The 13,972-nt window shown below is 47.1% G+C and overlaps 1 protein-coding gene across 5 annotated transcripts in view; it reads left to right on the top strand.

Annotated features, from left to right (window-relative positions):
- LOC308070305 (peroxidasin homolog) overlaps window positions 1-13,972 on the top strand; it is a 50,803-nt gene that overhangs the window by 25,779 nt on the left and 11,052 nt on the right. For 4 of the 5 annotated variants that reach the window (XM_080403995.1, XM_080403993.1, XM_080403994.1 and 1 more), the window contains 10 exons: window positions 430-501; window positions 2,101-2,270; window positions 4,385-4,502; window positions 6,064-6,233; window positions 6,722-6,994; window positions 7,152-7,268; window positions 8,831-8,989; window positions 10,330-10,442; window positions 11,742-11,898; window positions 13,338-13,446. In XM_080403995.1, coding sequence (XP_080260121.1) covers window positions 430-501; window positions 2,101-2,270; window positions 4,385-4,502; window positions 6,064-6,233; window positions 6,722-6,994; window positions 7,152-7,268; window positions 8,831-8,989; window positions 10,330-10,442; window positions 11,742-11,898; window positions 13,338-13,446 — 1,458 coding nt within the window. Of the gene's footprint in view, window positions 1-429; window positions 502-2,100; window positions 2,271-4,384; window positions 4,503-6,035; window positions 6,234-6,721; window positions 6,995-7,151; window positions 7,269-8,830; window positions 8,990-10,329; window positions 10,443-11,741; window positions 11,899-13,337; window positions 13,447-13,972 lie in introns of those variants that run through there. The other variant, XM_080403997.1, reaches the window with a different exon arrangement.

The raw sequence follows: 13,972 nt of genomic DNA, 5'->3' as shown, positions 1-13,972 counted from the left end.
CGCCTTGCTTCAATGGCTGCCCTTGCAAAATTGCCGTATCTTCTGCAGGGGGGGAAAGGAAAGGTCCCTTCTGAACTGGAGCTGATCCAGGAACAGAAAACGTAGGGTGGGTCCAGTCTGTGGGGATATGGTGCCCTTTCTCCTCCTTTTTCAGAGCATGAAGCAGATTAAGGTTCCAGTTTAAACCTGTTACATCACATCTTGAGTCACCGTTTCCAGTCCACACCCGCTCTCCACTTTGGTGCATTGCACAGCACTCGCAAATGAGTGAAATCCCTATAGCTCATGGGAACAAACACAGTAAATTTAAACACTAAGCTCCATTTTGGTGAGCAGCCTTTGTATTTAAACTGAGTTTTGACCTGGGATGTTATCATCCGCGCAGTGCAAATACTGAATAATGTTTTGGCATGGGTCCTCCCGTTGCAGATTCTTGCACAACAACAAGATTTCCAGGATTCATCCAGGGACATTCTCTCAACTGGAATCCCTCAAACGGCTGTAAGTAAAACACATTGCCTGCAAAGAGCAATTGTTTATCTTTGATCAGATGGCCAAGACCTGAGGAAAAATGTGCCTGGTTGGCAAAGCTTTTAGTTGTTGCACTTCTAAGGCCACTGCTAAGTTTATAAAACGGTTTTGATTGGACATGGGAGCTGATTTAACCAGTTAGTAGTTTCTTCATGCTAGTGTCTAATTATAATCAAACTATAACCTGCTTACAACTCGAAAATGCCCCAGGAAAAAACACTTTTGGAAAGTCCTCACAATGGTTAGAACCCATAAAACATCCTTCACTGAAATGTGGAAAGCTCAGGTCACAGATATGACCCCCAATCATGTCTTCAGATTAGTACCTAACATGGAAGGAAAAATCATAGTCGTACAAGAAAAGGCTTCTTTTTCTAGGGATTGAAAACACTTAGAGGGGCACCAAGGTGCACGGTTCTCATTCCATGCAGGAATGCTCTGGTGCATTATTCCTACATACCCTGGCTGTCTCTTAAGCTTACTTCTTGCTTGCTTCAATCCCCCCAAGCTTTGCTTTGTTTGTCTTTTATGATCTCTGGAAATAAGTTCTATGATGTGTTGCGGGGGGGTGGGGGGTGGGGAAGTAAAACTAAAGAATTTTGGTGTTCTGCCATGATTTTCAGCTACGAGAAAATAATGTGTTTCTCACTGCAGCCCTCTGTCATTTCTGCAAGCAGGTAAAATGTCTCACTTTTCTTTAACGGGGAATAACTTGTGAAATGTTGCCTGTATGCATCAGAGAAAAAAGGCAGGGTGGCTCTAAAATGCTCTCTCATGCCCTTGTGTGAAATCTCACATTCTCAAGTGTTTGTCCCTGAAAATATTAGAACTTCCATATATATATATTTTTTTTTCCAATGGCCTAGACCCATCTACTGTAGAACTGTCAGTGGGGACGGAGGCATAAGCTAATCCCCCTATGGTCTTTCTGTATCCTCATGTCCTTATGCATAGCACCGCACGTAGGGATGGATTCATGGAGGGAATAGCACGGGTGTGCTGGGACGTCACCGGCGCTCCATTCGGCATGGTGCAGGCGTACGTTGTGGTGATAAAAGTTCTTATAATTGTGTGGAAATGCTACAACCTTGAGCAGGTGGGCACAGGAGGAGATCGATCCGGTGCACACTGAAATCAAAGGGGTTTGGAGCTGAGAGTAAAAGAGAATGGAAAGCTCTAACGGAGGCAGTGTTATCTGCTGTTCTTATGGAATTCAGTAAAGGTGGAAATCTCTATCCTGCGGGTAAAACCCAATATTTCAGTGTGCTCCTCTGCCTCAAATTAAGCCAAAAATGCATAATTCAGTTTAAAAGAATAATTTTCATTTGAAACTGAAATGGCTGATGGATAACGTTAGTTTTTCAACAAAATCCTTGTGACTCAGTTAAGGACCTTATTTAAACGTTCTGGAAATCAAATATCTCCAATTTTCACTTGGGATAGAATCAAATGCAGGGAAAATCAGCCAAGTGATCCTTCACTCCGGAGGACTGTTCCCCTCCTGTGTCCTGGAGAAGGAGGCAGCAGCCTGCGGCTGGGAAGTGAATTGCCTTTTCCTTGGTCTTGCAGGCGGCTGGACTCCAACGCGTTGCTTTGCGACTGTGACTTGATGTGGCTGGCGGAGCTGCTGAAGAAATACGCTGAGCAGGGCAGTATCCAGACAGCCGCCACCTGCGAGGCTCCTCGGGAGCTGCACGGACGCTCTATTGTCACCCTGACCACCCAGGAGTTTAACTGCGGTGAGCGAGTTGAACCCTTCCACCGGCCACCCTCAGCCCGTGGAGCTGGGCTTTGGTCTGGGAATTGCTTCTTCCATCCCTTTTCCTCCCTCTTCCCTGTCCTGGCATCCTGCTTTCTCCCTCCTTTTCCTGCTGAAATGGGAACATCCCAATAGGGTCACACAAGTTACCAGGATAACGCTGGGAGAGCTGACAGCAGCGTGGGGGTTGAAGGCAGCTCTGTTTTGATTGGCAGATGTCATCTTGGTTCTTAGATAAGAGTAGAGCCAGGGAAGGACCTGCTGCAATTAGTGGCTAAACCAGGGACCCGAAGAAATGTCGTGCCTTAGGCTGGACAGAAGGAGAACCCTGGGAGAGCGGCAACGGCTGGAAACACAACTGAAAACCTGAGCAGACGCATAGTCGATACGTAGCTGAATGCTTTGTTTGACTGTGGTAGTGTATTGCATTTGTTAAGCTGTTACTCTTCAAATTCAAATAATTGTTCCCTGAAAAACGGCATTTCAAAATGAAAGGGTTTGTTGTGAAAAATTCCAAAGTTAAATATTTTGTGCAGAAAAATATAAAACTCAGACTTTTAAGTGCAGGCATCAGCGGAAGATGGCACAAGCATTGGCTGTGGTTCCCTGGTACTCACTGCTGGTAGAGTCAGTTTGAGATGTTCCTACTCGCCCAGGCCAGCTATTAGCATCCCTCCTGGATATGCCAGTCCAGCTGTGTGCGTGGTCGTGCTGGGAGCCACATCTGTGAGAGAGCTGGATTTTGAAGAGCTCTCCCTTGAATTCAGCTTTTCTTCTATGATTTTATTTAAAAAAAAAAAAAATCTTGACCATTTCACAGCTTAATTGAGGGCACAGCCATGCAAAGACTTGAATTGGCACCAATGGGTCTGTAACCACAAGGGAGGTGGGGGGTAGGAAGGGTCCAGAGAAAGCAGCTGGGGACACACCGAATGGGATGTGCTGCACAGCGAGCTGTCCCCGTCACACACGGTGCCACAGTACAGCCATTGATGTAAATTTGTTCTGGTTTGGGCATGGGCACACAGTGGGATGTCTGTCAGATTAGCCAGAGCACCTGGTGGGAAGATTTTGCTGGCATTAGGCTTTTACGCTGGGATTGCGCCAGCTGGGAAAGACAAATGATGCATAATTCAGCGTAAAGCTCTAATGATGCAGGCAGCTGATATCTGAGTACGAAGCCTGCTGGCATGGAGTGAACCCACCACTTTTTAGCAGATGTGAGCCAGCGGAGCAAATCTGCACTGGATCGGCATTGTGCACCACGGGGATGCGGTGGGTTTGGTCCCGCACTGGTGTTGCCGTTGGGGATAAGTGACCACTAACTTGTGGTCTGAGGAGTGAGGGCACTGACCTTCCACTGGAGAAGGTGGCAGGTTCTCACTTAACGTTATAAAGGATCCTGCTGGTTTTACTGGGTTACTGGTGACCGTACAGATTGCTGGACATACTCTGTCGGGTCAGGAGCATCATGCTTCAGACCATGTACATAAATTTCTCCCTATTTTAGCACATCCTTTAAACGTTTCACATGCTTAGTGCTTGAGCACATCTTAAAGCGAAGTGTGTAGTGAGAAGCTTGGCTGAATAGGGATCGGCTGATGAATCAGGGACACGATGAATGAAATGCTGTTGAAATGGCAGTGGTGTGGTTCGCAGAGCTGGCGCTCCCTTCAGATGCAGCAGGCTGCCAGGGGCAGAAAAACAACCCAAGTGAGGATGCCACTGACTTCTTCGCTTACTCTGGGGGAGACAGGGCCCATCTCTTGGGGCAGCTGTAGTGAACCAGCGTGCAGCCGGGTCTGGTTTGCCTTAGCGCTGCCTGGGGCTGTGTGACACTGGCAGTAGGTACGGCCACTTCGATTTTCCAGGGCTTTTAGCAGGCTGGCACAGATGAACGATGCTGTTCCCTCTCTGACATCATTTTTGCTGATGTCGGTGAGGAGTCCTGGGGTGGCTCTGATGCCCAGGCCTCTGCTGGTACCTGCTTGCTCGGGAGCTGCAGGGTGGCTGCGTTACCCACTACGCTGCGGTTGGGCTGTAGGTGGTTTCGTGCTGCTCTGGACTGGGTTGTGTTAAAACGGTCTTTTGCAGAGAGGCCTCGTATAACCTCAGAACCCCACGACGTCGATGTCCTCTTGGGAAACACGGTTTATTTCACCTGCAGGGCAGAAGGCAACCCAAAGCCTGCGATTATTTGGCTGCACAACAAGTAAGTTGCACACAATGCGCCCTGGGGTAGCAGAGGTTTTCAAGCGCTGAGCTTTTCAGTGACTGCCTGTAATTACAAAAGCTGTTTCACGCAACATTAAAAAAAAAACCATATTTCATGGGTTGTATTTACCTTCCTTTTAGTGGCATTCTCTGGTGACCACGTAATCCAAGTGGTGTCTTCATCTGCGTTTGAAATATTTCATCTGCATTTGTAATGGATTGCAGGAGCTTATAACTTTCCCATAAACATACTCTGCAGGCTGAAAGTAATTGTCTTTTGATCAGAAAAAAGAAATAATTAGTATTTCATGTCGCTCTAAGCCATCGTGCTTGCCATCTATTAACTGCTGAAATGCTTCTAGTCTCTAAGTTCTTCTCACTAAAGGCTTTGCGTGCTGGGAGAGTGGCTTTTTGTCAGAGGGAAAAGTCACTGTGCTCCGCTGAAGGACAGACCTTGCAAAGCAGCCTATAGATTATCATTCTATACAGCAACACTGAAAAAATGTAGTTATGCTAGATCCCAAAGCATTTCTGGGAAATGCTACACAATAAAATACTCTGTGCTCCAGCAGTTGCCCACTGTGGAAGGGAAGTTACTTCCCTGCTTTACGAGCTGCTTGTTTGTGGGAGCCTGAATAGGGCTCGGTTATTAATAAAAATGATCAATGTGTGCTTCTTCAGCTCACTCCCCACCAGGCAGAGTTTCAGCACAGAGCAAAAGTTTATGGTTGAGTTAAGTCCCTCTGGAAGGAAGGTTTTGTTAGGGAAATTCTGGCAGGCTCCCAAAGATAGCATTGTAAGAGGGGTAATGATAATAAATGTTCTGCAAACGAGATATGACTAGAGTGAGGAGACATCAGGGGAATTAAATAAATGCCCAGCAAGCATATTAGTTTGCATCGTGGATTCAGCCTTTGTCCTAGGGGGAGAAAGGTCCCTTCTCCCTTTTCAATCATCTGCAGCCCTCCAAGATTCCTTCGTGCTGGGACAAGTGGGATGCAGCAGTGGGACCTTCTGCTGTGGGCTGGGATCCAGGAGCCACAGGTCATTGCAGAAAGAAGGAAGATGTTTCACAGCTCTCGGGTTGGGTTGGAGTCCAAGCTGTGTTGGGGTCCCTTGGTGACCTGCTCTGAGCTTTTTGCCCCCCTGAGGCCTTTCAGTCCATTCGAATAGAAATGTTTGCACACAATAACAATATTAATTCATTATTATATTTGCACTTACTAAATAATGGGAACAAGCTTTCCAGGCCTAGATGCCCTGACAATAGCAACGATGCTATTGCATGGGAACAGCATGCTCTCCCGATGGGCTGTAAATGTATGTAATCAGTGGTGAGAGCAAGAGCAGCTCACCCAGGGAGTAAACCAGAGCTGGAGCTGAAGTTCAGTGCTGTAAATCATAATTCTTGCTATAAATTTCGTGAAGTCTCAGGACAGCTCCAAGGAACACCAATTTACCGCAGTGCGTGCGAAGCCCCCCCGCCCCCCTCGCAGCCCGGGGGAAGACCGCCAGTCTTTACTCCTTTCAGATTTTGCCTGTTTGTGGCTGTTTTTCAGTAATGAGATTGACATGAAAGATGACAACCGCCTGAACCTGTTGCAAGATGGTACCTTGATGATCCAGAATACCAAGGAGTCAGACAAAGGCATCTACCAGTGCATGGCCAAGAACATAGCAGGAGAGGCCAAGACACAAGAAGTTGTGCTACGCTATTTTGGCACCCCATGTAACTGAGCCTTGTGCACCCCTGGAAGGCTCGCCTGGGGTTTGGTCTGGGAGGGGAGCTAAGTCAGAGTCAGTCCCAGCTTTGTATGTGCCAAGATATTCTTGGTGAGCTGGGGGAGAGAGTGGCGAACAGTGTAGCGTGGTCTGAGCTTTAGGGGTTCCGTCATGGGACTGGGAAACCGGGGGTTTAGAGCTTGAAGGTAATTTGGGGCTGGGGGGGGGGAGTTTGGAGGCTGGGGGGAATTCTGCAGCACAGAGGTGTCACGGGTGAAGGGGGCAGCGGAGCGGGGATGCTCCAGCACTGAGTGATCGGGAGGGAGGAGGTGGTGGGAAGAAGTAGCACTGGGGGAATTGCTCGCAGTGTGGATTTGGAGGTTGAGGAAGATCCAGGTGACCGTTAGCTGGGTTGCGTGAGGAGTCCAAGCAATTTCTGCCCTCACTGAGCAGGCAGCAGAGCTTCTGGTTTCTGAAGCGCTCGTTTCCTTCCAGCCAAGCCCACTTTTGTGATCCAGCCGCAGAATACTGAAGTGCTGATTGGGGAAAGCGTCACCTTGGAGTGTGGGGTCTCTGGGCATCCCCACCCTCGCATCAGCTGGACCCTTGGCACAGGCTCTCCTTTACCGCAGGATTCCCGTTTCGCTATCACCAGCTCTGGGGGGCTCTTCATTCAGAATGTCACCTTCTCGGACCAGGGCCAGTACAACTGCAATGCCAGCAACACCGAAGGGTCCATCCAGGCGACAGCAAGGATCATAGTGCAAGGTGAAGAGTCCCAGGCTGATGATATTTCTGGGATACAGCATTCACTCAGGGGGTGTATTTTAAGCCCTGGGACTGGTTCTGCTCCCAGGAACTGAGAATTAACCTGAGCTTGCTGCCTGAGTTTTCCCTGCTGCTCAGTCATTGCTTTCCCCTCCAGATTCTCCCAGGTTTCTCGTCATTCCCACCGATCAGACTGTAACTGAGGGACAAAGCGTGGATTTCCCCTGCTCTGCTGAGGGTCACCCTCCACCTGTGATTGCCTGGACGAGGGCAGGTACCGCCTCACTTGACTCACGGTTTCCTTCTCTCCCATGCCATCATCCATGGGATGTGGGTGAAAACAGCTGAGCTGGTGGCCCAGGGTGCTGGCTGGCAGTGGTGACACAGGACAGGTGGTGATCAGCACAGACCTAGTCACACTAGGAGGTATGTTGTAGATCCAGGATGACGTTAAGCACTGCAGAGGGAGCCTCTCAGGTCTTTGACACGCTGTAAGTCATCGTGTCAGAAGGAAGGAGTGTGCTGAGACCCATGGAAAGCCTCAAAGTTCCTCCCGTGGTGGCTTCCTGCCTCCTTGGGAAAGGCAAGGTCTGGCCACTCGGTGGGTGTCACCATGTGCCAGCTCCCCATCATGGCCATTGGGCTGCTCCTCTGGGGGAGCCCGTTGCAGAAGAGCACCGTCCGCTGCTGACACACCTCACAGGCTTCTTTTAGCTTAGGAAAAACCACTTTGGGCCAACAGGTGGTGGTGAACTCTTAAAGTCTTAGATGATTGTTAGCGCTGGCTCCACTGAGCTGATCCCATCCAACACTTTCTGGGACAGAAGCCAATAATGCTTGGCCCAGAGGCCCTCCAACTTTTCCTTATGCTTCACAAGCCATAATTAATGGTTTAGTGCTGTGGAGAATTCATGGCTATTGTATTTCCGCTTCCACAGCAATAGCCCTGACGCGGAGTTAAGACAGACCAGCTGAAATTCACCTCCACTAGCATCTTCTGCATCTTCTTTAACCTGTTTTCCTTCACTGCCCAGATTTCAGAAGCTATCTCTTAGAGATGTGGAAAGAAGGGAGCACAGTGACAAGAAGAAAGGTTAATAACTGCTTTGTAGCCAGGTTTGCTGGGTCACTCGGCAATCCAATGATCAACCAGGCTTTACCGTGCTTTCACAGAAGGCATGCTAAGAACAAGGCAAGAGGAGGACAAGTGATGGAGCATCACTTTTCTCAAAGCCACTTTTGACAGTGTGGGGTGGATTCAGATTCCTTCTGGTATTTGGAATGAATAAATAGAGCCCTTATTTGGAGGAGAATGGAATATTAAAAATAAAAAGTTGCTAAACTGAGAAGATCTAATAATTTTGTTGGGGATTGGTAAAGCATTTCAATTTTCAGCTTTTCTCCTTAAATAGAGGAAATACTGAAACAACATAGTTTCCAAACAAAAGAAAATCAAAATTACCAATTATAAAAGACAATCCAAAATGTTTCCCTTTCTTTGATTAAAGAGCCAGTTTGGACAATTGAACATAGTTTTGCTATCTGTCAGGTGTCACTAAATCTGCAGTTTACACTAGGAAAAGACTTGGGAGAAAGAAAAAGGGTACCAGCTCCTATCCAGTTGCTTAGTGAGGGAAGACAACTCGTTCATGGTCCTGGGTGTGAGAAGAGCAGCATCTGTCCTGTTCCTCACTTAGCAAGGTGGAGAGGGCACCTCAGGGTGACTGGTGTCATCTTGGGAAGGAAATTAAATTTTTAACTATTGCACAGATATCTCCAGTGCTGGAAAGAGAGGTCTTACAGACTGTTAACAAATTGCACTGCTTGTTTGACCAGGTGGGCCACTGCCAAGTGACCGGAGGCACAGCATCCTCTCCACGGGCACCCTGCGGGTAATGCGGGTAGCTTTGCATGACCAAGGCCAATACGAATGCCATGCCATCAGTGCCATCGGAGTGAGGACCCTCCCGGTACAGCTGTCGGTGACCCCACGAGGTAAGCTGATGAGGCCATGGGGAATAAGGGCTGGTCGTTTATTTAACATTATGGTAAATAACATGCTATCTGACAAGGCAGGGAATTGCCCTGTTTCCTGTGGGATGGGGTTTTCCTTTTGCCTGGGAGCAGATGTCCAGCCATGAGAGCTCCGTCAGTTGGTGGGAAACATAAAAGAGGTTTCCAGAGTGCTAAGATTTGTAAATTGGAAGAAGCTGCGTCGGTTTTCCTTAAAAATTTATCTGGTAGTCTAGAAAAATTGTAAGTGTGGGAATGAAACTCATCTGGTATGGCCAGGGAACAGGATGGTATTGGTTAGCGTCTGCACGAATGAACACTAGGGCAAGGTTATATGGTCAGAAATGACCTTGAACAGCCATCAGATGAGCTCTGATAGCTGACCAGTTTGAGTGAAAAATGGGGCCTTTAATATGTTTGAGAGTTGTCATTAAGAAAATTATTTTGGTAAAGGAAAGGAAAAAAAGGATTTTTCTTGGATAATGTACAAAAAAAAAGGTATTAAATTCTTAGTAATTTTTTTTCCCCTGTTTTTAAATTTTGGCTTTCCTACATAACTAATTGTAGGATTCTTTTTTAAATGAAATATTCTGCAAAACAGAATGATTCCTTGCAAGGAAGATTTAACTCTGGCTCTGGATACACTTGTCTTAAACATTACTTACCAGGTCGTAGGTTCAGCCTAAATTTAGGAATTCTAAATCAAGCCTCTGTAAAATGCAAGGCACACAGGAATGCTTTCATGTTTTAATTTTCTTTTTTGTTCCCCTATAAATAATTGTTCTAAATGAGAAAATTTCCCTGCTTGTTCACAAACATGGCAGAATTTTACTAATGGTAGACTGCAGGGAAGGAAACTGTCTTGAAACAGGAAATTAGTGATGCTTCAAGCACAGAATTTGCAGAATCTTTTAAGACCAGCAAGATCACTATAATTATTTAATCTGACTCGACTAATACTTTCCAGAGAGCTTCATCCGATAATTCCTGAATCAGTTCATGATCCTTGTTTCAGTGAGAGCATCTTTTCTAGAAAGCCTTTGAATTAATGATTTTAAATGACAGAGAACCCGGCACATTCCTGTGTAATTGCCTCAAGGAGAGACACACAGGAGCAGAAAATAATGAACGTAAATTACAGGGGACTTGGTAGAGAGACAGCGAGCCCGGGTGAGGTGACACCCCTTTGAAGAGCCCTTGCAAACAGCAGCAAGAGCCCAGCAGCTCTGGTTTGCCCACACCGAGACCTTTTGAATGCAGGTTTTGCTGTTCTCCTTGATGCATTTCTTGCACTTGTGACTTTTTTCCCCCGTGTTGCACAGTGATACCGGTGTTCCTTCACCCCCCCCAAGACGTGGTGGCAGAGACAGGCCAGGACGTTGCAATCACCTGCGCCGCCCAGGGAGATCCACGGCCCACCATAACCTGGGTCAAAGTAAGAGATGATGCCGCATTTTCGGCTCACTGGGAAGCGGGATGGCTTCTCCCTGGAGGTGTTAAACATCTCTCTTGTTAAACACCTCTCCCAGCTCAGCTATTTAAATCAGTTTGTGCAATACACATGGAATAGATTGTGTTTGCTGAAAGTTTAAGGACCAACATTTCCACTGATCTGGGGGGTTTTATGGTCCAAAAGAATGTTGCTCTTTCTCAAGCTCGAAGCCTCACAGCTCACATTCCTGTTTTCTCTTGTTCTTCGTTCCAAACAAGTAACTTGAAGCCAGTAACCTTCCAGGATGTTAGAAACACGTGACTGACTATTCCTGGAAAAAAATGAAAATTTATTTTTCCAAGTAGTTTGCCTTGCATTTCCAGGATTCCCACTGGTGGGACTGTATGATGCTGATCAGCTCCAGCTTTAATGGGGCAAAGCCCTGATCCCTCAAAACCACACTGCAGCCTGGCTGCTCTTTTCAAGAGTTCATTAGATGAAGCTTTTCAGGCTTTTCCTGCTGTGCTATAGCACAGCTCCTGGGACCTTCACTGGGACCTGCCCTGCCCTGCCTTCGAGCACAGTCAGGCACAGAACAAATTAGAAGGGAAAATGCTTGAGCCTCATTTACCCCGCAGAGGTCTCGTGGGAGGTGACCTTGCAGCTTGCCTCGGGCTGCCGCCAGTGGTGGGAGCAGCAGAAAAGAGCCTGGGAGGGCAGCAGAGTAAGTGTTAGATTGGGGCAAGGCAGCAGAAAGATGTTAGGAAACAGGAGAAGAGAAGAGTAACACCTGAAGCCACTTCTGCCACCAGCCAGGCTGGGACGCAGGGTTTGAGCATGGTGCTGCGCATGGCGCTCCCATCAGCAGTGCTGGCCAGAGCCAGCAAAGGCTGGGATGTGCAGTTCGAGGCCAGCAAAACCCCACCAGTTTCAGGTTGTCCCCAGACTGAAGTCATTTAGACTTATTTATGTGCCATGAAACTTCTGTGATGGCATCAGGGCACAACACTCGCTCCAGCCAGCCTGACCACAGGGAAACGCGTGGGGTGTCCGTGCCCTGCGGCGAGTGCCTGGAGGTGGACCAGGGCGAAGGGGCTGAGCAAGCACCTCCTTGCAGTGGGGCCAGGCAGGAGCAGATGTCCTGGGATGGCTTGCTGGTTTCTCTGGAAGAGCAATGCTAACATCTGGTGGCCACCTTAGTTCATCGCATCCATCTGCGGGTTTGCTGAATGGGCTGGGGGCTGGGATGGTGGGAAACTTTCCATTCCCTCACACGTTTTCTGTCTCTTGATGGTGCGGCAGGAGGGCATCCAGATCACAGAGAGTGGCAAGTTCCACATAAGCCAAGACGGGACCCTTTCCATCCAAGACCTCGGCGTGGCTGACCAGGGCAGATACGAGTGCATCGCAAGAAACCCCTTTGGCTTCACCTCCAGCGCCATGCAGCTCACCATCACCGGTAGGGCATCTCCCGCGTGCCTCCCGCGTCTCCTCTCGCTCTGGTGCGAGGAGGGGCCGTGCTGTGTGGGCGCCTACGCTTTGAACAGATAACTGTTACTTCTCTAGCTTCTTTGCTGACAGCTCCCTCGCAGGCGTGATGGGAGCTGCTGGGCCGTGAAAGCCCATGCGCCTCCCAGCTGCTCCTCGCTGTTTTCTCAACTGAGCTGCAATTGCTCCCCACAAAGCCCAAGGTGGCTTAATCCGCCTCCCGCAAGCCGAGCTGTTGGCGTGTGCATAGTTACTGCCTCTGTTGGGAGGGAGAAACTGATTAAAATGTGCCAACGAGTCACCGTAACCTGCACGCCAGCGGAGGGAGGAGGAGAACAGCGTTGGTGCTGCAGATACCGGGGCTGAAATGTTTGCTCGGTCCTCTGAGGATGGGAAAGAAGTCGCTGGTTTTCCAGCTACTGCTCCGTGCATTAGGGCAGTTGTAATGAATAAAGAGCAGTAGGACAACTGTGCTAGGCAAACCAGGGGTCAGGAGTGGAACTTGTGCTTCTTTAGAGGGTATGGAAGAACGGAGAAGGAAACAAAATCACAGATGAGCAATGAGGTTAAAAATAGCAGTAAAGGGGTATTCGTCCAGCACGCAGGAATAGCCAGCATGGATAGTGAGTAGCTTATTAGATTAATTTAGTATCATTTTCTATACAGGGGTTGTATGCAAGGAGCTGAGAGTCATCTGAAATGTCTTTGTAATTTGAAATTATTCCTAAGATAATTTCTGTGATTTATTTTTGATTGCTACCTCATTTTCCAGCTGGCAATTGCATATGCTGGTAGCCAAATGGGAACTCGTTTCTTCAGCTGTGACAAAGGCCCTGGCTTAAATGCGTTCTGGAGTAATTTTTTAAGAATTTATGTTTACTTCTGAAGGTATTCAAGCGGCAGCTTTCTTTTTTGATTTAAAATTATGTATATGATGTGTTAACGCTAAATTTGAATTGGTTTAGAACTGTTCCACAAATGGAAAATTAATATATGAACAATACGTTCAAATTAATTTAATGACTTTTAGAAGGTTTTTTGGTTTTTTTGTGGGAAGTAAATATGTTATTTTGCGTTTACTCATTGTGATTTTTACGTTTTCTTCTTTCGGTTTAATCACCAACTGAAACAGGCATTTGTCTGCAAAGTTGTATAGGAGCAAACTCTGGATACATCTTCCACAGCCATCTCCTGAAAACGTCACCTTCTTTTCCAGGCAGTTATTTTTTAATTCAGAATTGTTTAAACAAAGAAATTCATGGTGTGTATATTGCAAATGGAGACACAGCTTGACCTGCAGTGGAGTTACTACGGGGCTTGTACTGACAAGCAGATTTTTTTGAGCTTGGAAGACAAATTCATATCAAGGTACATTTAGGATATTTTGTTCTTTCTTTCTGCTTTGGAAAGCCACGGACGTCGGTCGGAGCGGCGACACGTTTGTAGCCACATCGATACGGGAAGCCATCAGCAGCGTGGACCACGCCATCAATTCAACACGCACGGAGCTGTTCAGCAAGTAAGTGTGTGAAGCGCCGCGAACTGGGACTTGCAGCAGAAACAAGACACAAAAGACAACAAATGCAGCTTTCTCAAATCTCGTTTTATCACTGACAATCCACGAATGAAGGCTATGGTATTTTTTTGAGTATTGGAGGTTGAAGCTGCACCATGTAGATATAAGGATGTGATGGAACTTGATAACAGGCATTTGGGATTCTGGAAAAATCTGGTACACAAATATCACCTCTTAGGTCACTTATATTTTCAACGTGCATTTTGTCAGCTGGAGTTCACTCCAGAGACAGTGCACAGAAAATAAAATTAATCAGCACAGTCATTTTATAAATACAGCTAACTTTGTGTATGGTGAACAGAAATAATAATGGAATTATTCTAACTATTTCCTCAATGAAGAATGACTTCTCCAGCGAATGGTAATTCCCTCCTCTGCCACTCCAATATAAGTTTTTATTGAAAAGATGGATAGTTTGTATTAAGCCCAAAACCTCTGGGTTTCAGTTGTTGAAAAATGAAAAATAAAT

The sequence above is a fragment of the Falco punctatus genome, assembly GCF_963210335.1.
Source record: "Falco punctatus genome assembly, chromosome: 10".
In the NCBI taxonomy this organism is placed as follows: Eukaryota; Metazoa; Chordata; class Aves; order Falconiformes; family Falconidae; genus Falco; species Falco punctatus.
Note: the sequence above shows the minus strand (reverse complement) of the source record. Positions and strands in the feature narration are given on the sequence as shown.